This window comes from Perissodus microlepis, chromosome 3 (assembly GCF_051167445.1).
Source record: "Perissodus microlepis isolate ML-2025 ecotype Zambia chromosome 3, ASM5116744v1, whole genome shotgun sequence".
Classification (NCBI taxonomy): Eukaryota; Metazoa; Chordata; class Actinopteri; order Cichliformes; family Cichlidae; genus Perissodus; species Perissodus microlepis.
Genome location: NC_140463.1, coordinates 30,202,275 through 30,226,939, shown reverse-complemented (window position 1 = coordinate 30,226,939; position 24,665 = coordinate 30,202,275). Strand labels below are relative to the sequence as shown.

The 24,665-nt window shown below is 42.4% G+C and overlaps 3 protein-coding genes across 4 annotated transcripts in view; 2 read left to right on the top strand and 1 right to left on the bottom strand.

Annotated features, from left to right (window-relative positions):
- Nucleotides 1-751: 751 nt before the first annotated feature.
- Nucleotides 752-6,637, bottom strand: LOC146391122 (prostaglandin reductase 1-like). Its single transcript, XM_084923971.1, has 9 exons — nt 6,526-6,637; nt 4,050-4,198; nt 3,876-3,921; nt 3,684-3,743; nt 3,058-3,225; nt 2,442-2,715; nt 1,915-2,020; nt 1,450-1,568; nt 752-1,348 (listed from the first exon to the last, which is right to left on the bottom strand). Exons 2-9 carry the CDS (start codon nt 4,153-4,155, stop codon nt 1,238-1,240), a joined length of 990 nt encoding a protein of 329 aa, XP_084780097.1. The 5' UTR covers nt 4,156-4,198; nt 6,526-6,637; the 3' UTR covers nt 752-1,237.
- Nucleotides 6,638-8,956: 2,319 nt separating this feature from the next.
- Nucleotides 8,957-14,575, top strand: haus3 (HAUS augmin-like complex, subunit 3). Of its 2 annotated transcripts, none has more exons than XM_084923961.1 (6): nt 8,957-9,062; nt 10,018-11,043; nt 11,137-11,346; nt 11,833-12,065; nt 12,782-13,058; nt 14,108-14,575. In XM_084923961.1, exons 2-6 carry the CDS (start codon nt 10,042-10,044, stop codon nt 14,333-14,335), a joined length of 1,950 nt encoding a protein of 649 aa, XP_084780087.1. In that variant the 5' UTR covers nt 8,957-9,062; nt 10,018-10,041; the 3' UTR covers nt 14,336-14,575. The 2 variants fall into 2 exon arrangements, with proteins under 2 accessions (XP_084780087.1, XP_084780088.1); XM_084923962.1 differs by having other exon boundaries at nt 8,965-9,062; nt 10,015-11,043.
- Nucleotides 8,966-24,665, top strand: part of poln (polymerase (DNA directed) nu) — an 81,784-nt gene continuing 66,084 nt past the window's right edge. The window contains exons 1-6 of the mRNA XM_084923965.1: nt 8,966-9,062; nt 14,766-14,978; nt 15,494-15,569; nt 16,955-17,323; nt 17,559-18,796; nt 20,061-20,179. Of these exons, the coding sequence (XP_084780091.1) occupies nt 14,837-14,978; nt 15,494-15,569; nt 16,955-17,323; nt 17,559-18,796; nt 20,061-20,179 (1,944 nt within the window). The 5' untranslated portion in view covers nt 8,966-9,062; nt 14,766-14,836. The remainder of the gene's footprint in view (nt 9,063-14,765; nt 14,979-15,493; nt 15,570-16,954; nt 17,324-17,558; nt 18,797-20,060; nt 20,180-24,665) is intronic.

Here is a 24,665-nt window from a genome sequence, read left to right as displayed (position 1 = left end):
AGTCTGATATAAATACCACTGAATAAAAGTAGGATGGGATCTGGCACTTTTATGTTGAAATGTGCAATAGATGTTTTAAAGCTTGAAATTTGAACCTCAACATCTTTTCTGCTACCAATCACCAAAATCCAGCTTTAAAGTTATTAAATAGTTTTGAATTTTATGGGGAATAAGTTCCTAAGATAATCAGCCAAAATGTATTGAGATGCAAGTGATTTCTGGGGACACTGTAAATTAAATATTTTGCTGTACTTTGTTGATGTTCCTAACTCAGCCTCCTGCAGAGCCTTGCCCAGCTCAGAAGATGGGCTTGTGATTAAAATCTGAGTTGTAATTTGATTACTTCAATACAGATGGAAAGAAATCATTCAAACAACTATACTTTAGTGAGCGGCTCCCTGACAAGCAAAACTCCTTCTTTTACTGTTTCTTTGAGGAAAAAGTTGAAAAAACAAAACCCCCAACAAAAACCGCTACAGTGGTTGTGATTTATCCACCATCTAACTTTTGTGCTTGCCTGTGCAGAGATGAGCTGCACACATACTGCAAAATCATATTTCAACAAGTAACGCTTGAAGAGCAACTTAGATCCCAGCATATTTCAACAAGCTGGGATCTAAGTTGCTCTTGCCTTTGATATGGGAGTCCGAAGAAGCAGAACCTAAAAACATCAGATTCATACTGTATAGCAAACTACAGCATGAAGCCACAGAATTGTTGTTTCACAAGGAAAAAAACCAAACAAAGAAAAGAAAAGAAAACAACAACTTTATACACAGAAAGGTTTCCAGTAAACACAAAGCATGCAGTTAATCATTCTGCAGTAAATAATGTGTAGACGTAGCAGCCACACATCTGCACTGATCGTAACAGAATGATGTCCTTTGACCAATTTCCTTTTTCTTGAGTAAAATTTCATTCAGGTTTCAGTCGCTGAATGGTGAAGATGGTGGTGCTACACAAACAGTCTAAATGTAAAGTACAATCACAATTTCAATGTAATATTTCAGATTTAACTAACAATTCGTTATGAACGACTGATTTCTGACTAGAAATCACATTTCTTTGAATGATTAAAGTGTACCAGAGTCGCTTAACTGCTGTTTCGATGAGTACCAATACACTAAAAAAACAAAACAAAACAAGAAAAACAAGTGATTGCTCGATTCTTCATTAATTCACAGATTGTGTAATAATGGCAGTTATTAGTACTGCTGGCTCTCTTGCATTGAACTCTTCAGACTGCGACGACGGCCTTGCCGATGTTTTCTCCCTGCATCATCCCCATAAAAGCAGCCGGCATTTTTTCAAAGCCTTTTGTGACGTGTTCCCGACACTGCAGTTTGCCCTGTGGACGCACAATACACAGATCACAAATACAATACATCAAAACAGAAACACAGGTAACTGATGTTTACATCTTTACTTAAAGGAAAGGCTCCAACTAACCTCTTTCACCCATGCTAACAGTCTCTTGAGGGTTTCAGGGTGCTTGTGCTGCCTGCTGCTTTGCATAAATCCCTCCATCTTCAGCTCCTTTATGATCATAGTGAAGTAGGGATACGGACCTAAAACACAGGTCGTTCAAGAGAGAAAAATATAAAACATATTTCACAGCAAGGAAACTACAATCAATATCTAAAATAACTCTGTGTGCCTCCACAACTTTTAAAGCACACTTCAGTAGTGCAATGTCTCCCTCTAGTGGAAAACAGCAATAATACATGAGAAATTTTAATGGGTGTATTAACTGCATTTCTGATTATAAGAAGGAATTAAGTTAATTGATGAAAGCATTAGGATCTATTTGTTTTTAGAAAACATGACATCATTAACTGTCTCATAAAAAAAAAATGAATACCACAATGACAGAGTTTCTACAACTCTCTAAAAAATGATGCCTGCTATCCTCACCTGTCTGCGGTGTGCTGTCATTGTAGGTGGAGATACTACCACACACAGCTATTCTTCCACAGTTCTTCATCTGCTCCAGGGCAACAGTTGCAAAAGAACCTCCCACCTAAAAACAACAAAAAAACAAACAAACAAAAACAAATTAAAGCTGCAAGCAGTGTTATGAGGGCCCTCGCACCCCGTCGCGTCGAGCCACGCCCAACACCTACACCCAGCATTTTCGATCTGATGTGACATTGATTGAAATCATGCTGAGAACCACCAGCTAAAATTTCATTCCTTTCAATGATGATTATCGTCGTCCGGTTAGGTGGCGCTCTAACCATTACTGACAAATCGCATATCAAACATTTCCGAACTTGACTTTCGACTCGTGCCCGCGAAGTTTGGGAGAGACTGGACATTTTACGTTTAGGGAAACGGGGTGGTCATGGCGGCACGTGGAGTTTCAATCACTTGCCAAAAAGCGGTAATCTGCTGTCACTCAAAAACACAAAGCTTTGCAATTTAACATCACAAATGCTCACATTTTCAAACAAGCAGTCGTATCCTTCAGGTGAAGCCGTCCTCAGAGCCTCCTCCAGGGAACCCACAGTTTTGTAGTTGAAGGCCTCATCAAATCCCAGCTCTTTGAGGTAAACCACTTTGGCATCAGAGCCTGTCGAGCCCACCACCTTACAGCCCTTGATCTTGGCGATCTGTCCCACCACGGAGCCCACCGCTCCAGCTGCAGCGTTCACCAGCAGGGTCTCGCCCTCCTTTAGACCCAACACGTCTTCTATCCCATAAACAGCCGTCAGCCTGCAGAGAGACAGAAACAGTAAATCCAGCTGTTGCCTCTTTGATTGCCATATTAATTATATCCACAAAAATCACTGTTTAGAAACTCTGCTTCAGCTCATCAACAGGAGAAAACATCTGGGGTTTGTCCTCTTACTGTCTTAAAAGAAGACTATTTTATGTAAATATTTCTCTATAAAATCACTCAGGTCTTACTGTTACTTGTTTTTTGATTTTTAATGCTTTTTATTTGGTTGCAATTTTCAACCTAATAACTGCTGGAAAAGTCAGAACATCCTGCCATGATTTAACATCCAATAGAAAATGACTTTGATCCATGCAGGTTACTTAAATCTGTCTTACCCGGGCATCCCGATGGCACCCAGAGCCAGAGACAGGGACACATCTTTAGGCCACTCAGGCAGGATGGGAGTGAGGTCGGTCCCATCACTGATTGTGTGGGTTCTCCACCCGCTGTTACTCACAACATGGCTTCCCACAGGAAACGCTGGATTTTTACTCTGGATCACTCTAAAGGAAAACAACAACATAATAATCACATTAAAAAGCTTCTCATTGAGATGATAATTTGATAATGCTAGTAGCTGAAAACGCAAAATTAAACTGTAGAATACAGTTAAAGATTATAAGTCTAAAGGTTTATCAGGTATTTGTTACTCAAATACCAGACTGAGCACTGATAAGCACCTGTACAATCGGTATGTGTATTTCTGCAATATTAGTTCATGTTTTCACATGTTAGCCTTTCCTCTGTGTGACATTGCTTTGTGTGGAAAACTGACTGCCGAAGCAGATGTGTTCTCAGTGCTACAAACTCAATGTCTCAACATCTGTTTTTACTCTCGAGTCAGTGAGGAATGACACAAAGTCTTTGGTCATTAGCAGCATTCTTTTTCAGTAAACATCAGGCATGCACATCACCAAGGATAAAAGCTTTCCCCGTGTGCTGGACTGTTTGTGTTTCTTACTTGGCCACCTGAGTTCCAATCATCACATCTCCTTCCTTCATGCTAACTCTGCTGAACGGCCTGATGAGACAAGCAGTGTGTTACAATACAGTCGAATACATTTTGAAATATATTTTCATATGTATAAAAATGAGCTAAACGTAGCATTGCTATGAAAATGATTCAGTGTATGTGGTTCTGCTCTCTACTCACCTCATGTACGGGTCGACACTGAGAAACACAGCTTCCAGAAGCACCTCTGAAAACATAAGTACACACATTTATTTGACAAAATAAATATGTGTGTTGTTTGTGTGTGTGTTTGTGGGTGGGTGGGGGGGCTTTTCTGTCCTATCAGAGAGAAAAAAAACAACAACAAAGTTCTACCTCCATCTTTGGGCTCAGGGAGCTCCTCCACCTTCAGCTCAAAGTCACTGTCTTTTGGGAAGCCGTCAAAGTGCTTAGTCATTACCCAGAACTTGGCTTGAACCATGATTCTTCTCTTGTATGGCAGCAGATATAGCTTTTAACTGCTTCTGTAAACATAAGAAGACATGAGAAAATCATCACCAGCCTTTTCACCACTCACAGGAAAGGCCGGAGGGTACTTTCTCTGACAGATCTTAGAAAAAAATCAAGCTTTTAAACAGCAGTTATTAAATATTTTTCCTAAGTTCCTAAGATAATCAGCCAAAACCAAAAAGAAATCGTTCAAACAACTATACTTTAGTGAGCGGCTCCCTGACATGCAAAAACTCCTTATGTTACGGTTTCTTTGCAGCAAAAGCTTCAATGGTTGTAATTCGTTCACCATCCAAGTTTTCTGCTTGCCTGTGCAGAGATGAACTGTACACATACTGCAAAATCATATTTCAACAAGCTGGGATCTGAGTTGCTCTTGCCTCTGTTGATATCGGAGTTCCAAGGGGGTGGGGGGTGGGGACAGCTTTTTTTATCCACAGACAGGTTTTCAGTAAAAACACAAAGCATGTGGCTCTGATGATTTGTAAATATTTTTTTTAAATATTTTATTTCACTTGGTATAAATGATCATTATTACTATTATTACGACTGTTATAGCTAAATTATTTAAAAAATTCTAACAAAAGAATTTCTCAAGTATGGGACAAAGTGTCTTTTATTATCTCATAACACCTGTTTCTTCTGACCATAAAGTATCTGACTATAAACTATCTGATACTGTCACTATCGGATTATAATTTCCCAGATATTGTTATGGGAGTAGTAATTCATTAGGAATGCTTAGCCTGCTCAAAAATACACACATGTACAATCATACGACTTATAAATGAACTCTTTTGTCTCATACAAAGAAACTAGTGACGTGTTGGTCGCTTCTGATAAAGGATTCAGAAAGTTTATTCATGCACTGAATCCTATGTATGCAATTCCAAGCAGGAAAACACTCTTCCAAAAAAAATCATCCCAGGCCTATATGACAGAGAACGTGCATCTTTGGGTTTTTTGTTTGTTTTTGTTTTTTTGCATATTTTAATTTATATTTTATTGTGTTGTGGTTTGCAGTGTTCTGTGTTGTTTCACTTTAAATTTGTTTAAAAGGAAAAGGCTTAAAATTTAAATAGTTAAAATTTAAATTGTAAATAGTTGTTTTTTGTATTTTAGAATTTATTTTTTACATTTTATGTGGAGTGAATAAATAAAAGCATATTTATATAATAAACATATATAAAAAAAAACATGTTTTTTTACATTAGTAATTCATTTTGTGTATAATTTTATATTGTTGTTGATAACAAATTAATTAAACAACAAAATAACCTGAAGATCAGGTTGGGAGCCGAAGGAGGGTCTTTTTAGTGAGTCAAACCGAAAGAGTCGGTTCTCTAAAAAGAGCCGGAATTCCCATCACTAAAAGAAACGGTAGAAGACTGATGTCAGCAGCTGGAGCTCCAGTTTCGGGGGAAGGGGGGAGGGTGGCGAGGACGAAGAGCTTGTATCTCCAAATCTGATTGGCTAAAAGTTTTGCGCCGCCTCTGACGCTAGTCATGCGTTGCAACGCGCGCTCCGTATGGATGTTTTGCCGCGAAAAAGCACGACTTGTTTATCTTTTTGGCGCCAAACGACTCGCTGACAGCCAATCCTTCTTCAGTGAAAATTGTATATTACCGTACTTCAGACATAGTTTGTCACATGAAACCCCCCCCAAAAAACAGCTTTTTAAAAAAATCCACAGACAGGTTTTCAGTAAAAACACAAAGCATGTGGCTCTGATGATTTTTAAATATTTTATTTCACTTGGTATAAATGATCATTATTACTGTTATTGCGACTGTTATAGCTAAATTATTAAAAAAATTCTAACAAAAGAATTTCTCAAGTATGGGACAAAGTGTCTTTTATTATCTCATAACACCTGTTTCTTCTGACCATAAAGTATCTGACTATAAACTATCTGATACTGTCACTATCGGATTATAATTTCTCAGATATTGTTATGGGAGTAGTAATTCATTAGGAAAGCACAATTTCTTAGCATGCTCAAAAACACACATGTACAGTCATACGCACACACAAAACAAAGCAGGAAGGGTATCCTGCGGTTTTCAGTCTTCATAGACTTATAAATGAACTCTTGTCTCATACATGTACTTCGTAAAACCCACTACAAAGTCCATGTTCTTTGGCAAATAATACTGACGCAGACTACAACACATGACTATGGGCAGTAAGTAATCAACTAAAAGCAAACGCTTTAAAGTGAGTTGCAACTCCCTCCTGTGGCCTGCTACACTTCCTAAGTTCGCCTCTTCTACTAAAACAGTACAGCTGAGTAAATCCTATTATTCCACAAATAACGATATAAACTGGAGCCTTGCCTTACCGATGAAGTGTGTAGTGATGTGTCCTGTGTGTCGAAGCTTCGATACCTGTGTCGGGTAATCTCGGGGAAGTTTTTGTGAAGCGCGTGAGGCTTGCTTTGATTACGTATGCAGTGACATTCAAGGCCTCGCGGGCTGTCCGTACCACGTGACTGATTCAGGAACTGGCTCGCCGGTTCGCGCCAGATTCGAAATAAAATGGGCAGCAAAACACAGCTGATTCCCCATCACGCTGTGTTGTGGAATTGGATTACGTACGTGCTACATAGTTTCTTGAGCATTTGTTCTTCGAGGGAACCAGCAAGGAAGAGATTTTTTAAATCTCATCTCTTCTAATAAAGTATGCATACAGTAATAAATATCACAAATGATAAGTAACATAATATAAATAAACAACACTACAGATCCTATAATCTGATTTCTATCTTTTAGTTTTTTAAAAAAGTGAAGCGCCACACACTAGTTTGTGTCATTATCCAGATGTACGTAAGCATGATTACACAGTTACACAATCATACCAAAACTCTGTCCTGATAGTTTCCACTTTCTCTTTTGTATCAGACATACTGAGACAATATTCGGGATAAATAACCATGAAAACAATTTATTTATTCAGTTTAGAGGTTTACACATCACATCATTATAATCAAAGAACCTGTTTCACTTGAATCGTCCACTTGATGGCGCAGTAGAGCAAATGAATCCTCACAATGCTTCGAACCATGAGTCGACCAGTTGGATGGAAAGCTGTGTGTGTGTGTGTGTGTGTGTGTGTTTATGTTTATCTGGTTAAATTCAGTATGGTTCCAATAACCATTTTTACAGTAAAATATGTTAATCTACAATCCTTAATATATTTTATGTGTGGGTCTGGGGTGGGGGTGGGTTGAAGGCTACCGTCGATATAGATGTACAGACACCACTGTCAAAATCTGAAGGGAAAAGTATAGTTTGGACAGAAAGTAAGAACTTCTGGCAAATGGGATAATGAAACAAAAGGGAGACATTTATATAGGGTACAAAACACAATAGAAGTTAAGAGGAGTAGTGGATTAAATAGACAGGACGAGGTTATTATAAGTAGAATACGAACAGGTCATTGCTTTCTAAATGGTACTCTTTTTAGGATGGGGAAACATCCGACAGGGTTGTGTGATTGGTGTAATGCTATGGAGACGGTTGAACATGTGCTTATTAGTTGTAGGAAGTATGTAAGTCACAGGAGGGTGATGAGGGTTGAAATGAGTGGTGGAAGGGAACTTAGGTTTGAAAAAGTGGTTAATCAGTTAACTCATGGTGAAGGGAAAGGGGTGGTTTTTCGTTTTTCGAGAAATACTCCTCTCATCAAGAGGATCTGAGGACTCGGAAGTGAAGTAAGAATTAAAGCCAGGAGATGGCAGTAGTGCAACATCTTTGGATGCAAGCTGCCGTTAAACATGAAAGAAGAAGAATTAAACCAATACTTTGTCAAGAATTTTATAGTAGATTGGAAGGCAAGTACACTGGCTATGTGCAGGTGTACACAGATGGATCGAAAGATCCGGATAGTGAAGCAACTGGTTTGGCAGTGGTAGTTCAAGTTTGGGAAAAGAACATCAAACTTTTTGAGTGTGCATGCAGTAGAGCTGTATGCCATATTGATGGCCTTAGAATGGGTGGAAGGCAGCAGAGTTCCAAAAGTAATAATATGCACTGATTCATTGTCAGCTGAGTTAATTATAGAAAATGGGAATACAAGTAGTAATCAGACCATTCTGTATGAAGTTATGTTTGCTCACCATAGAGTGTGTGAGCAGGGCAAAAGTGTAGTAAAAACACACCAGCTCATATAGGCATTGTGGGGGATGAAAGAGCAGATAGAATGGCTAAGGAAGTTGTTAAAAGAGTAGACATTGAGGTACAGATATCATTATCTAAATCTGAGGGAAAGTGTATTGTTTGGAGTGAAAGTAAGAAGTTATGGAAAATGGCATGGGATAAGGAAACTAAAGGGAGACAATTGTATAGGGTACAAAATACAGTAGAAATTAAAAGAAATAAAGGAATGAATAGGCGGGAGGAGATTGTCATGTGTAGAATAAGAACAGGGCATTGTTTCCTGAATGGCACTCTTTTTAGGATGGGGAAACATTTAACGGGGCTGTGTAATTGGTGTGGTGTTATGGAAACAATTGAGCATGTATTTCTTATCTGCAGAAGGTATGATAACCACAGGGGAATGATGAGGATAGAATTGGGAATTAGGGGGGAACTCAGGTTTGAAAAGGTGGTTGACTGGCTAGGATGTCATGAACGGAAAGGAGTGGTTCTTCGGTTTCTGAGAAGAACGGGGTTGTTTAAGAGGATTTAAAGAGCTAAGTGCAGTCTAAGTAACACCAGAGGGTGGCAGTAATGCAACTTCGATGGCTGCAAGCTGCCGTTAAACTGGAGGAAGAAGAGGAGTTGGCAACACTGCTCGGTTTGGATGTTTGGCGCGAACCTATAAATGGCGAGAAGAAGACGCTAAAGACCGGAGGTTTCTTCTTTTAAAATTAAAATTGTGAGTATTTTGTTGGCAGTTTACTGTCTGGTTTGACTCAAAATGTTCAGATAACAAGCGAAATACAGCAGCCCTTTACAGGCGTACTTACGAGTGTAGCCATTCTCTAACCATCGACTGGCTAGTTAATGCACAACGGCTGGTATGCTTAGGTAGCTCGGTAGCTAGCTGTATTACAGCTGTATTATCATAGCCGTCAGTGCTATCGGTGTTTTGTCTTAAGCTCATATGCTTTCATTTGTTAGCTTTTAGTATGTACAGTAGGTACAGGATCAGTTATATATATTTTTGTAATATTGTAGATTCCTAGTCAATTCTGTGTACAAATATTTTGTATTTGTATACAAAATATTTATACAAATACAATATTTTTGTATTTGTATACAAAATATTTTGTGTACAGAATTTCTTAAGTAATTGTTAAGTCCAAATTGTTTTTATGATGTCGTGGAGGTTTTTGTCATATGAATTTAGAGGTGTTGTGGGGAGCAGGTCAAAGTGACCCTGTTAAGAAGAAGAGTCAGTAGATGCCATACAATACATGTGTAAGGGAGGCAGGTGTAACAGTGAAGCTGGAAGGAGCAGAGATGGTGAAGCTAACTGAACGAAGAAGAAGAAATGGCTCTGATGATGTTTTACAGGGAATGTTAAGAAATGCCATGATGAAATACTGAAGCTCTGGGGAAATCATTTCAGGGTTACAATTATGTGCATTTTGATTAGTTTTGGGGTTTTTTTTTTGTCAATAATGAACTGTGTTTTCAGTTTATGTTTATGTGTTATGCAGTGTTTTGAACTGATAATGTAGCTGACCAGAAAAAAATGCACATTAACCCAAGAATATCCTTAGTCTGGAAAAGTCAGAATTATGCTTTGCTGTATATTTTCCTTGCCTCGTGTGCCTTCATCTAATCTTCTTTGATCTCCATTGTGTTGCTGCATGACTGACTAGCAGAGTGTTGTGGGAAACAGGTTAAACATGTTAGACGGTGGACAGTTTGTGGAGGCCCTAGGCCGCCTGGGTTATCCTGGTTCATCATCACTGAAGGCCTCAGAGTTCGACTGGCTCTTTGATTGTGCTCCGGAGAACCTTCACTTCTTGCGGTTTGTCTGTCGGACTCTCAACCAGAGCAACGTCCTCACCCCAGAGGAGGCACGTGCCTTTCAGGAGCTACAAAATTCCGGCAAACCAATTTTAGATGAAACCGCCTTGAGTGAAGTTCTTAAAACCATTGGAAATTCAGATGGGAGCACTGGTAACATCTTGGGGTCATCCTCTTCATCGTCTATGTTTGCGGCAGAGGAGACTTTCCCTATAGAGGACTTGGAGGCAGAGCTCCAGGCCCTGCGTAAAGAGAAAGAATTGAAGCAGCGACGTTATAACAAGCTGCAGGTTGTCGCCACTTCCCGTGCAGATGTTGACCTGCGACTCACTGCAGAGCTGGAGAGCACTTCATGTAAGCTCAACGAGGCCAACTCTTCTATTGGAGCTGAGAATGCTGACACCAACACACTGTTACAAACCCTAACAGATGAGGTCAGCAATCTTGCATCATATTTTCCAGTTCAGCCAGAAGCCAAACCAAAGGGAAAAGACCATACAGACCCTCCTGTTTCCCAGAAGCCCACTTTTCTCCTCTCTCAGCTTCCCTTGGATCCATACCTGCGTCAGGAGGAGCTCAACACTAAAGCACTTGCTGCCTTCACACAAAAACATTTTTTCCAGGGCATATCAGCCATTGTTGAGAGTTCCTGTTCTGAGCGTTTCCAGGTCCTTGACCTCAGTTCTTCTGAAGATGGAAAAGAGGAGGAGACTGGGCACGAGGGAGAGGAGCGGCTGGTCGATCGCAGGAGGACTGAGATGGCCAGACTTCAGTGGTCTCATATTGTTGCTCAGCACCAACTGATGCAGGCTATGGCTGAGGAGAAGAGCGTCAGGGCTGGACTAGACTGGCTGTCAGACAAGTCTTCTCATACTAAGGTAAAGTAAACATGTTGTGACTGTTTGTGTCTTATTAATGCTTTGTCTTCCTGTATAAAGTGCTTTCTTACATCTCTGTCTTTATGCTACCAGAGCATTTCCACCTCCTCCTCACTACATGTGCGTGAGGTTGTGTCCAGAAAGGAGCTGCAGGCTGTGGAAGCGGAGCTGGAAGCTCTGCTTCATGGACCAGTACCTGCTGCCCTGAGGGAGTCAGCCAGGCTGCTTAATTTACCAGTAGTGAGGGGAGACCTGGCTTTGCAAGTGGCCAGGCAGGACTACTACACCTCCAGACAGAATCAGGTTAGCAGCATTTCCACTAATTTCACTCTGAGACACGGTGTTTATACGGTGTTTATTACATTACGAGATTTTAATGTGAGATAATTCGTTCTCAGCCTGTCTCTCAGACAGGTACGAGGTCAGGCCCAGATGTTGAAAAGCAATAATGGTGAAACTGAAAACTCATATAAACCACTAATGATATTCTTGATATCAGATCCTTGAAAACACAACATTTTTAAAAGACCATAGCCTTTAAAAATGCCCTGAACAAAACAGCTGAAACTTTAAGTTCACTTCAAAAAAAAGGCAATGGTTGTAAGCTAGCATATTCGTAAGCATCATGTAAGTGTCATGTATTTGGTCCTTTGTCTGTCAACAGACACCTGTATTGTGGAATTTGTGTAAGATTTAAGAAAGTTGTGGAGCCACCGTTCCTTGTCATTACATGTCCTTTTAGGAATTGGAATCCATCAAACTAAATCAAGTGTAACACTGTCCACCCAGGTACGAGACTACTTGCTCCGTCAGAAAGCCTCTTTTGACTTGCTCCTACTGGCTCAGGAGATGGAGTTAAGAAGGTTGAAGACATGTCAGAAGCACCTGTGTGATGTTAAAGGCAAGCTGAAAAAGGAAGGTGAAGAAGTGTCTCTCCGGATCAAGTCTCTGGCACATCCTGACCTGATAATTAACCCTAAACCCAACCCTATCATCAGCTCTAAAGATGCAGCTTTCAGCAGGTGAGAAGATTTGAACTCTATTTACTATAGGCTTTTGTTTTAGAGCTGAAATTATAGACAGAAAACGCATGAGCCAAACACATAAATAATCATTTAAGTTCAGCCAGCTGTCGTAGTATGTTAATTTTCTTTATTCTAAAATAGTTTTTATTAACAAGTTACAGTTTTACCACATGCACATTTGACAAACCCTAGCTGCCCTTTCAAAAACTGGACAAACATGATTAAATGTACCTGTCAACATCAGTTCAACCTTCATATAAGTGTGTGTGTGTGTGTGTGTGTGTGTGTGTGTGTGTGTGCATGGATACAAATGTAGATCTCCAGCCTTACAACTTTTATTTTCAAATTCTGCTAGAGTAGCTTTGCATTTTTAATGGTTCAAAATATCCTTTTATCTTACACTGAATCTTGGTGCTGCCCCTCAGTTCATCTACCTCTAGCTCTTCCTTTGAGCCTTTTGATTAGGTCCCCCTCACCAACAGAAGGTTTGAGTATCAAACCTGAAACTCCATATATCCCCCATGGCTAGCTTCAGCACATCTTTATGTGTACTTCACCCTAGCAGGTGTTAGGTGGCATTTTTCTTGTTTGCAGACCTAAGTCAGGAGTACAGACTCACATCAGCTCTCTGCTTTTGGCTTATGATCCTTGTATAAATGCAGGCTGTATCACTTTGGAATAACTTGGTGTTATTTCCACCCTTTTTTACCCAGACTCCTTCAGATGCTTGACTATGATTCAGCCCACAGTCGATCAGAGCCTTTTCGAACATATGAAGCGTTGGACCAAGCTGCTAGTAATCTAGCAAACAACCTCCATTTGAGCAAAGATGCTCTGGCTGGCGCTGGCCGTGAGCAGTGTTTCACAGCAGCTCGTCTTTATGGCGACTGTGAGGCGCTTCGCAGGGCCATGTACACTGAATTCCAGCAGCTGGTTTTGGGCCCGCAGGTACGTCTAACTGACCAGGAGCTCCTTTGCCCCAATGCACAGGTGGGTGTGTTTCCTTTCACTTTATAGTTTGAATAGTTAATGAAGGTGACAGAGTTCACTCAGCCCTTCGTGTGAGTCAGATGATTTTTCTCCACACATGTTAAATTGTAAAGAAATACAGTGGAACCCCGATTTACGAAATTAATTCGTTCCCGAGGGTCTTTCGTAAGTCGAAGCACCCATTGCGCGTTTTGAGTGAGGCAATGCTGAACGACAGGCTATAGGCTAATTGCTAACTAGAACAACAATATGTCGTTCAAGTGGAACAGCGAAGCGCAAGTACGGAAGCCAAGGGGTTGTCACATGATTCGGAAGGCATTGTGGGCATTGTAGGCTCAGCCAATCAGAGCCAGCGGATTTCGTTACTCGGGCATTTTGCCGTAACACGGGCAGAAATATTGCCGTCCAGTGCCTTCGTAACTTGAATTTTTCGTGAAACGGGGTATTCGTAAGTCGGGGTTCCACTGTACATTTGTTTGTTGGGCACAGAAGCACTGTGTAATAAATTGTTCACAAGAGGATCAGCTTTACTGCATGGCATGGGACTTAATATCTGATGACTATTAGCTATTCGTCTCTACTACATTTCAGCAGTTATAAGTTCAGCCTTCATACAAAGTGGACTTAAAAAAAAAATCTGTTTTAAAATGTGAATGTGCACTTTTTAATGCTGCCATAGCATTAACGATATAGGCTTTGTGACAGTGATTCTCTTAATATTTTTGATAAACCAACTAATGTAAATTTACATAAATCTTTGCTTATTGTCCCACAACTGTAGTAAACTGCATAGACGTGTTCATATGGTATTGTGTTTCTGGCCCTGCAGCGAGGCTTATAAATGTAATTCGATATTATTATTATTATCATTATTGTTGTTGTTATTATTATTATTATTATAACAGTAATAACTATAATAAAACAAATGATTATTTAATTAATAATACTGCAGCTACAATTACATATGAATCTGTTATTTGTGTGGTCTGTGCTTATATCTTTGTTTCTCATTCACCCTCATAATTTTTTTTTTTTTTTTTTTTCTCCAGGAGCTTACAGCGAAGCTCATGGAAGCAGAGTCTCAGCTGCAGAGTTTACATCAACTAATGCAAGAAATTCTGGTGGAAATTAAAACCAAGCGTTCTCAGCTGGAGCGTAATGCCCTCCTCAGGCGGGAGAGGGAATTGTACATCTACTTTCACTTGGATGCCCGACTGCTGCAGAAAATAGTTGAAGATCTGGAAGGGAAAATGTCTGCAAAGAGAGGGCAGCAGTAAAACTTCAGAGATTATTTACAGGCGGCTCAGGCACTCTCTGTGCTTGAGCTGAAAAAACAAAAATGATCTTTGCTGATAATCTAGTTTCATCTTTTTGTGTTGGAGATGGAGCTGTTTATATGGGATTCATTCGAATGTGTTTAATTCATGTAAACATTCATAAGTGAAAAGCATCCATGATTGTGTTGTTTTTTTTTTTCTTTGTCTCCAGTCATCAGTTAAATAAAGTGAAATACTATATTTCTGAAGTTTTGATTTTTATTATAAATGCCTTGTGATTGCTTCTTGTTATTGTCAGTATACTTGGTGAAAGTTCCTGGAAAATGTTTTCTTTTTGTTTGTTTTGTTTTTCTGTTAAATATTTTTTTAAACGCCAGTTTAAAGCTTGCCTGTTTATCACTGAAGAAGCTCTCTTCTTTGTCCTATTCAGGCATTTCATAGCTGAAGAATCAAAGCTCTGTGGGCACAGTGGGAGAGCTAAGTTGTTCTGTTGGGGATGAGATGGAGTGGTCCAACAACAGATTGTACACAGGACCCCTGTCACGGGCAGCCCAGAAGGTCTTGGCTGCTCTGCGGGCCCAAAGTCTGCATGGAGCCAGATGCCATCAAAACTACTCCAGCAATCGCAGACAAAGTCAGGCAGGTTAGAAGCACAGACAAGTTGAGCTTGTTGCAGTATGCCAGTGGTTCTCAAACTACAGACAGCATTGGGTCGCATGGATTAAGAGGGGAATAATATGTTCTAAACGCACTGCAATAGGATTTATCCAAGGGGAAAAAATCAGCTGAAGCTTTTGTGCTGACATTTATTTCAAGTTGGGGTTGTTTTTTTATTGTTGCGGAATGACAAAATCTGGAGGTGAAGGCATAGCAGGAAAAGGTTGGGAACCACTTCATTAAAAATAATAAGAGGGAAAAAATATAGAATTTATGTATGAATTTGAAACACTGAAGCTTTGTAAAAATGCAACTTCTGGGCGGACTATTGCAAACTATTATTATAGATAGCAGCAACTTATAAAACACTAAGTGCAGATGTGAAAAAGAATAAAGTAGGTCCCATCTCATTTAACATTTTACTGCTCAGTTTGCCTTGCATGCAAGTTATATAATGCTGTCTGTATTTAGTTCTGTGCTCTTTTGATGTGCATGTGGTAGTGGAGATGTATAATTGCAGCCAGAGGGAGTCTTGGGCTGACAGCAGCTGGAGTCAGGAGGAGAGATGCACATATCAGTAAGTCAGATTAATGTTCAGATATCAGCTTTATCAACACCTCAACAAAATATTAAGCTGATCCTAATGATTATTACTCATCGTTGGTGTGGAATACTGTGCAAAAGTCATGAGCCACCCCTTATAAGTGGTCCTGAGCAATAGTTCTCCAAAGTTTTTCTTTGGCTGCTTTTTCACTCATTATCAGGGGAATACTTTTACTTAACTATTTTCAGAGGAATGCCTTTTAACCTCCTAGAACCTGGCGTCCACATATGTGGACATCACATTTTGGGTTATTTAGACCAAAGTACTCAATTTTGCTCTACAAGGGCCTGATATCCACTTACGAGGACATTATACTGCTACTGTTCTATCAAAATTTTAAACGAATATCCTCATATGTGGCTCTCATTTTTCTTAGAAACAAAAATTAGTAAAAAAACCCCAAAAAATCTGATGTAATTCTTTTATTTTTACATTCATCGGGTCCCAATCAACCCAAATATCAAAGAGAAATTAAAAATGCATGTCGTGGAAGAGTTCGGGTCTTAGGATGTTAAGGCACTGACTCATTCAAGCAATATACGTCACCTAACGAACAGATGAAGCAGTGTTGTTTCTACACATAACAGACCACTTAGCAACTTAGAAAAAACATTTCCATAGACCTTAATGGATCAATGAATTCAAATGTGAAATTTTTGGTTAAATTCATCAATATTTGTGTAGAACAACAGGAGACACAGCAGTGATTGTCTACAACCATCTGTAAGACATGATGGAGTAAAACATGATGCAGCCCTTATGGTTTGAGACTGCATTTCGGCAAGTGGTTTTGGCAATCTTATGAAAATTCGTGGAACTATGAACACAGAATAGTACCATCAGATATTGATCCACCATCTAATACCACCTGGGAAGCATCTGATTGTCAGCAGCTTAATTTTTTCAGCACGACAGTGATCTCAAACACATTGCCATTGCGGTAAACACTATCAGTCAGGGATTTGCCTCCCCATACACCAAACATTGACATTATTAAAGCAGTGTGGGATCATCTAAAAGCAGCCAAAAAGAGCTTTGGGTGTGCTTCAAGAAGCCTGGAGAACTACTCCTTAAGGCTACTGAAAGAAAAGACACAAAAGCTTGGGTAAGAGAGTTAAGGATGTGAAGATGAATAAAGGTGGTCATACCAAATATTGATTTTCTAAGCTCATTAGAACTACGCTGTTACCTCATATACTGTGTTGCCATGGCTGTTTGCACATAATTCAATAAATCTCTGTATTTATTTCCCATTTCTCTGGCAAAATCTAAAGAAATGATGGGTGATACAAGACTTTGACGCAGTACTCTGTTTAATTCAAGAGTAAAAGAAATTGGTTTTCCATGTTGTGGTCCAGGCCCCAGGTGTCTTCCCTTTCCACCGCTCACTATAATTCCTCCAGTGAGAGGCAGAGCTCTCAGACCTTGGCCATCTATCAGTACTCACAGACACCAGACAGCTCCCTGTCATCTCAGGCTTCCTGTTCTGCCTCCTCCTACTGGGATTTCTCTCTCCAAATGCAGACTGAAGCCTATTATCAGTACTCACAGACATATTCCCACAGAAAGTGCTCTGAACCCCCTGCTTACAAGTCCAGCCAGTCTCTGTCATTTTCTCAGCATGAGGTTCCTGAGACGCCAGCAACTTTCTTTCATGGAGACAGATATACCCTCTCCTTCCAAATACCAGAGAGGCTCTCTGAACATGAAACTACACCACGGAAAAAGTAAGAGACAAAGCAAATAAACATGCAGTTTTATTGCAGAGACTACTTATGTTTAAAGGAATCCCAAAATATATTAACACTGCTTTAGGAATTGCACTTTGATATATTAAAACTATGCAAATTCGGGTGATATTAAGAGAGACATACGTTTAGCTTGTATTGACACTGTTCTGGTGCTGATGCTTGGCAGGATGGATTTTAAAAAATTGTTTGCTTATTTTCTTTTCACTTGTAGCTCAACAAAAGAAATCAGACCACCTTTCATCTTGAATATATTTCCAGACGATGAAGATCCTGACATCATGCTTCCAACAACAGAACAATCTAATTGTCATAAAGAGGAGCCTGCTGCAGTTTGTCATCCAGTATCGTCGTGCCTCAAAATATATGAAGGGAGAGAAAGCAGGACATCAGGTGCACAGACAGAAAAGGCTGGTAAAGACAGCTGGCATATTGCCACAAAACTACAAGACACCAGAGCTCCAGGAAGTCGATTAAAATGGAAGCAGCCTCTATCTGACCCCACTGAAGCAGCCAGTGGTGGAGCAGGAGACAGAGTTGTGCTATACCAGCAGTCAGAATCTGAAACAATCAACACTGGAAGGGCACATCTACCCCCTAGCGTCTTTATTACAAGACAGGAGAACTGTTGTGATGCACATTTGCCCAAGTTGATGAGAAATATAGTTGGGAAGGAAGATGAGGTGCTGATAGCAGATACAGAACATATCACTGAGCTGGGAACCAGACAGATTTCAAACATATGCCATGAAATTCAAAACGCAGTAAATGAAGCTGCAAGGAAAGAGAGAGAAAATCGAGATGTGAGTGTACTTCATGCAAAAGGATCTGCCTATGAAATGGAGCGAGTTGTGCCTGTGAGAACCATTGAAGACACCACAGTTAAAAGCCATTTGAACTCATTAGACATCAGAGACGATTTTGTTGACAGTGGCACTAAAAGAGAAACACGTGGGGAGAATGAAGAAAATGGTTTAGAATATATAGTCAGTGCCTCTGAAGTCAAAACTGAACACTCCCTTGATACTGAGAATAAAGCAACAACAGTTGAACATGAAAATCCACAAAAGATCTCCACATCTTTAGGAAGTGGACTCCAGGATGTGAGCCACTGCTACACTGAAAAGCCTCAGAACAAGGGTCAGATTGGGACCAACACAGCAGAGAACGACCACACTCAGGAGCAGCCTGAGGCCAGGAGCGTTGGCCTCCAGGACAACAGCGCTGAAAACATAGAAAAGACAGAGGTGATGGAGGCCAAAATGGAAGCTACATTTAAGAATAAAACAATGGCAAACGCTAATCATCAGATGGCGCAGGGACAGTGTGAGACACATGATGGAAAACTTGCAGAGTTTCTCGGAATGGACACTGAAGAGGGAAAAGGGGGAGAAGACAGAGAGGCAGAGGAAGTGCCAGCTGTGGACAGTGATGTTGAGAATAAATCTGCAGGTAAGTGTGTTGCTAGTGATGTTTCTGTAATATGATTATCCTGACATTGAATGGGGTTTACTTATATTGGGTTTACCACCGATTTTTACCTTCATAATGGCTAATTTGAATAGGTTAATTCAAGGTTTACGATTGTTATGCTCAAAAGAGTGGCAATCACAAGATTAGTCCAGTCAGGAACAGTATAGTCAAAAGAAGAGAGATATTTCCATTTGGGTTAATATTTGTTATACTAAAGGCAGGAGGAGCAGCAACATAAACCGAGCACAGATCATAGCATGCTACAATGACAACACATTACATATCAGATATTAGGCAGACACAGATTGAAAGCAGGAGCTGGTGTGGAGATGGGTTGTAAAGTGACTTGTAGATACACAGTAACTATACAGACTAAAGCAGCTTAAATAGCATGTCCTATTCGTTACAATTGGAAGTATAAAGCAGGATTAGGTGATGTCTCAGGTGGAGTTTTGGCTAGCCTGAAATAAAACTATGCTTGATTTTTATAATCACTATCAGTGACTCTATCATATCTGTTGAATATGTTTGTTTCCCCTAAAACTCACCCCAGAGACTGAGTGTGCGTTTAGATTTTGAAGGGCCCTGAAGAGACTATAAAGTATACGTTTGTATAACATCACACAAACAATATTTGACATGTAATTGAAATGAAAGAAGTTCATTTCTCAGTTGTATAGAGTGTCTGCCGTATGATTTAACCTGGAAAAAATGAGATTAAAATAAAACTTGGGCTGTTTTAGCTATGGTTGGATTAGAAAAAGCAACTCTAGGGGGTGCTAAAGCTTGTAAAGTTGTGTTAGACATCAGTTCCAGTGGCTCTCAGCCATTTTTCTTTCTTTGATTTGGCACTGATGACATGGCAGGGCTGAAGAGACTCAGCACTGATGGGAGACTTTGTGCCTGCTCACATTACAGCTGCATGAAGGTGCTTGAGTCTCAGCTGCAGAGACAATGCCGAGTCAAGACCCATTCTACACACACACACACACACACACACAGGCACACACACTCTCGAACAAGTTGGAAGTTGTGTCGTAGCAAAACGTCAGCTTGATCTTAGCTAAGATTTATAGTGTTGCCTGACCTTGTCCTATCACACACTGCTGAGGTGCCACACACACTGTGTAAGCATCCACACATGCTGCCTCAAACATGCTTACATAACAGAACTGGTTTATTGATTGAGGACTGACTTGAAAAGTGATGAACAGATGAAAAATGCTCTAACATCCTCTTCTAGGGAACTCAGAGGGAGAAAAGGCTGCTATGCCAACAATGTCCCAGGAGTGTGGGGCTAATGGGTCGGGGATTAGAGCTGCCCATCTCAGTAGCAGCCAGCAGCAGCATGACAATGCAAAAGTAAGTTTCATAAGAGAAATGTTGCAAAATTCCAAAAACTGCTTTACATTGCAACCCTAAGTAATGCTCATAGGGCATAAATGCTGAGCTTAATTTATGCCTACTTAGCTCACATAATCAGTAAGATGGGAAGAGGACGTGAAGTGTTTTGCCCTTAACAAATCCGCTTTGACACTTCAGTTGGGTAGAAAGTGTACTTACTAAGCTTTGTTGTCACTTGCAGTCTTTTACTTGTCCTTTTTTTTATACGTTTAACTGATGTGTCTTTATTTCCCCGTTTCTTCCACTTATCTCTGCCTCTGCTTTTTTCACTGAAAAACTAAAAAGTCCATCCATCCATCCATTTTCTTCCGCTTATCCGGGGCCGGGTCGCGGGGGCAGCAGCCTAAGCAAAGAGGCCCAGACCTCCCTCTCCCCAGCCACCTCCTCCAGCTTATCCGGGGGAACACCAAGGCGTTCCCAGGCCAGCCGAGAGATATAATCTCTCCAGCGTGTCCTGGGTCTGCCCCGGGGCCTCCTCCCGGTGGGACATGCCTGGAACACCTCACCCAGGAGGCGCCCAGGGGGCATCCTTGTCAGATGCCCGAACCACCTCAGCTGGCTCCTTTCGATGTGGAGCAGCAGTGGCTCTACTCTGAGCCCCTCCCGGATGGCCGAACTTCTCACCCTATCTCTAAGGGAGAGGCCAGCCACCCTTCGGAGGAAGCTCATTTCTGCCGCTTGTATCCACGATCTCGTTCTTTCGGTCACTACCCACAGCTCGTGGCCATAGGTGAGGGTAGGGACGTAGATCGACCGGTAAATTGAAAGCTTCGCTTTTACACTCAGCTCCCTCTTCACCACGACGGACCGGTGCAGCGTCTGCATTACTGCAGCTGCAGCCCCAATCCGTCTGTCGATCTCCGGCTCCCTTCTCCCATCACTCGCGAACAAGACGCCGAGATACTTGAACTCCTCCACTTGGGGCAGGAACTCATCCCCGACCCGGAGTGGGCACTCCACCCTTTTCCGGCTGAGAACCATGGCCTCAGATTTGGAGGTGCTGATCCTCATTCCCGCTGCTTCACACTCGGCTGCGAACCGTTCCAGTGCGAGCTGGAGGCCCTCACCCGATGAAGCCAACAGGACCACATCATCCGCAAAAATCAGAGATGAGATTCTGAGGCCACCAAAGCGAAAGCCCTCCGCCACTTGGCTGCGCCTAGAAATCCTGTCCATGAAAATTATGAACAGAACCGGAGACAAAGGGCAGCCCTGGCGGAGCCCATCACCCACCGGGAACGAGTCCGACTTATTGCCGGCAATACGAACCAAGCTCTTGCAACGGTTGTATAGGGATCGAATGGCCGCAACACCTCCCACAGGACACCCCGAGGGACACGGTCGAATGCCTTCTCCAAGTCCACAAAACACATGTAGACTGGTTGGGCAAACTCCCATGCACCCTCAAGTATCCTCGAGAGGATAAAGAGCTGGTCCAGTGTTCCGCGACCAGGACGAAAACCGCATTGTTCCTCCTGTATCCGAGGTTCGACTAGCGGACGAACTCTCCTTTCCAGCACCCTGGCATAGACTTTCCCAGGGAGGCTGAGGAGTGTGATCCCCCTGTAGTTGGAACACACCCTCCGGTCCCCCTTCTTAAAGATGGGGACCACCACCCCGGTCTGCCAGTCCACGGGTACTGCCCCTGATCTCCACGCAACATTGCAGAGGCGTGTCAACCAGGACAGCCCTACAACGTCCAGAGCCTTCAGGAACTCGGGGCGGACCTCATCAACACCAGGAGCTCTGCCACCAAGGAGTTGTTTAACTGCCTCAGTGACCTCGCCCCCGGAAATTGGCGGGTCATTCCCCTCATCCCCAGACTCTGCTTCCTCCTCGGAAGACGTGTCAGTGGGATTAAGGAGGTCCTCGAAGTATTCCTTCCACCGCCTGACAATTTTCTCAGTCGACGTCAGCAGTGCTCCGCCAGCACTATACACAGTGCAGGTAGAGCACCGCTTTCCCCTCCTGAGACGCCTGACGGTTTGCCAGAATCTCTTCGAGGCAGTCCGAAAGTCTTTTTCCATGTCCTCTCCGAACTCCTCCCACACCCGAGTTTTTGCTTCAGCCACTGCCCGAGCCGCATTCCGCTTGGCCTGTCGATACCTGTCGGCTGCCTCCGGAGTCCCACAGGCTATCCAAGCCCGATAGGACTCTTTCTTCAGCCTGGTGGCTCCCTTCACCTCTGGTGTCCACCATTTGGTTCGGGGATTACCACCACGGCAGGCACCAACCACCTTGCGGCCGCAGCTCAATGCAGCAGCTTCGGCAATGGAGACGCTGAACATGGTCCATTCGGACTCAATGTCCCCAGTCTCCCTCGGAATGCTGTTGAAGCTCTGCCGGAGGTGTGCGTTGAAGATCTCGCGGACTGGGGCCTCTGCTAGACATTCCCAGCACACCCTCACTACGCGTTTAGGTGCACCAGGTCTGTCCAGCGTCCTCCCCCGCCACCTGATCCAACTCACCACCAGGTGGTGATCAGTTGACAGCTCAGCCCCTCTCTTTACCCGAGTGTCCAGAACATATGGTCTCAGGTCTGGTGATACGATTACAAAATCGATCATCGACCTACGGCCTAGAGCGTCCTGGTGCCACGTGCACTTATGGACACTCTTATGTTCGAACAAGGTGTTCGTTATGGCCAAACTGTGATTAGCACAGAAGTCCAATAACAAAGCACCGCTCGGGTTCAGATCAGGGAGGCCGTTCCTCCCAATCACGCCCCTCCAGGTCTCGCTGTCGTTACCCACGTGAGCATTGAAGTCTCCCAGCAGGACAACAGAGTCTCCAGGTGGAGCACCTTCCAGCACCCCCCCCCCCCAGGGACTCTAAGAAGGCTGGGTACTCCGAACTGCCACTCGGCGCATAAGCGCAGATGACAGTCAGGACCCGTTCCCCGACCCTAAGGCGCAGGGAACAAACCCTCTCATCCACCGGGAAAAACCCCAACGTACCGGCAGAAAGCCCAGGGGATATTAGAATACCCACCCCAGCCCGCCGCCTCTCACCAGGGGCAACTCCAGACTGAGACAGAGTCCAGCCCCTCTCCAGGAGACTGGTTCCAGAGCCCAAGCCATGCGTAGAGATGAGCCCGACTATATCTAGCCGGTACCTCTCAACCTCACGCACTAACTCAGGTTCCTTCCCCACCAGAGAGGTGACATTCCATGTCCCTATTGCCAGTCTTGGCAGCCGGGGGTCAGTCCGCCAGGGCCTCCGCTCCTGGCCGGCACACAATGCACCCGACCCCTATGGCGCCTCCTGCGGGTGGTGGGCCTGCGGGAGAAACTAAACTAAAAAGTCCTAAAATTTAAATACATGCTTTCAGGTTAGACCAAGGCTGCTGTGTCTCTCATTTACATAGCTATAAATGTAGCTAGTGTGAAATAAGAGTTTTGTCAGCAGCACTGCAGCACACAACAAGTAATGGGTCTCCACTGAGTCATAAAGTCCCGACAGAGTCGTGGTCCATGATACATATTAGCTGGAAAAGGAGAGCAAACTGCAGAGAGAAAGTGCTATAAAGGGAGTAAGGGAGGTGGTTGGATGGATGCATGGAATGTGGAAGAGCTAATGAGAAGGATGCAGCAGGAGAAGGAGAGAAAAAGAGGGCAGGACTTTACTGTATTGCTACAATCAGCAGCAGACACAGCAGTCCATTCTCCCTCTCTCTTTTCACTCTCTCCATATGCACCAGTACTGGGCTATGGGCCATGGTCTGCCTGGGTTTTCTATCTATATCCTGTAGCACAGCACCCATGAGGGGGGTTCATGACTTTGTCAGCAGGAAAACGGGTTGTGTTTACAGGGAAATGAATGAAGTCTCTCCTCAGGGAGCTGAATCACAGGAATTCCTACCTCCCGGGTCGACAGCCAACAACCTGCAGAATTATGCACATAAATACAGTCACATATCATCTCTGAAAATCCTCAGAAATACCCATCTCTCTATCGCTTGTCAAGACTTCAAAGAACATTTGCACACCTGGTGCTTTTGAATAAAAAGAAATGAGTTAAGGATACGAATAATATACATTTTTTAAAGATGCCATTAAAGTTACTGGGAGGGGAGATTGTACTTGTGGTAGATGGGACTTGGGGATCATAACAGTTTTGATGTTATGATCATTTGTACTGATATATTGAGTTCAGCGTATTCACATTGTATTTTTTTGCATTGAACTTCATAGATGTAGTTTTCAGGAATAGTTCTCGAGGCTTCTTGAAGGACATTCAAACCTCAGCATCTTTGGATGTTCTGGATGTTGGATGTTCTCAAGATGATCCCACACTGCTTCAATAACGTTGAGGTCCAGGCTCTGGGGAAGCCAATCCATGACTGAGAGTGTTCCGTAAATGTCAAAGTTGGGTTTGTCACTCCATAAGACCTTAGATTTTCACTATTTTCAGTCCAGTTCTTGTATACTTTGACAGACCACAA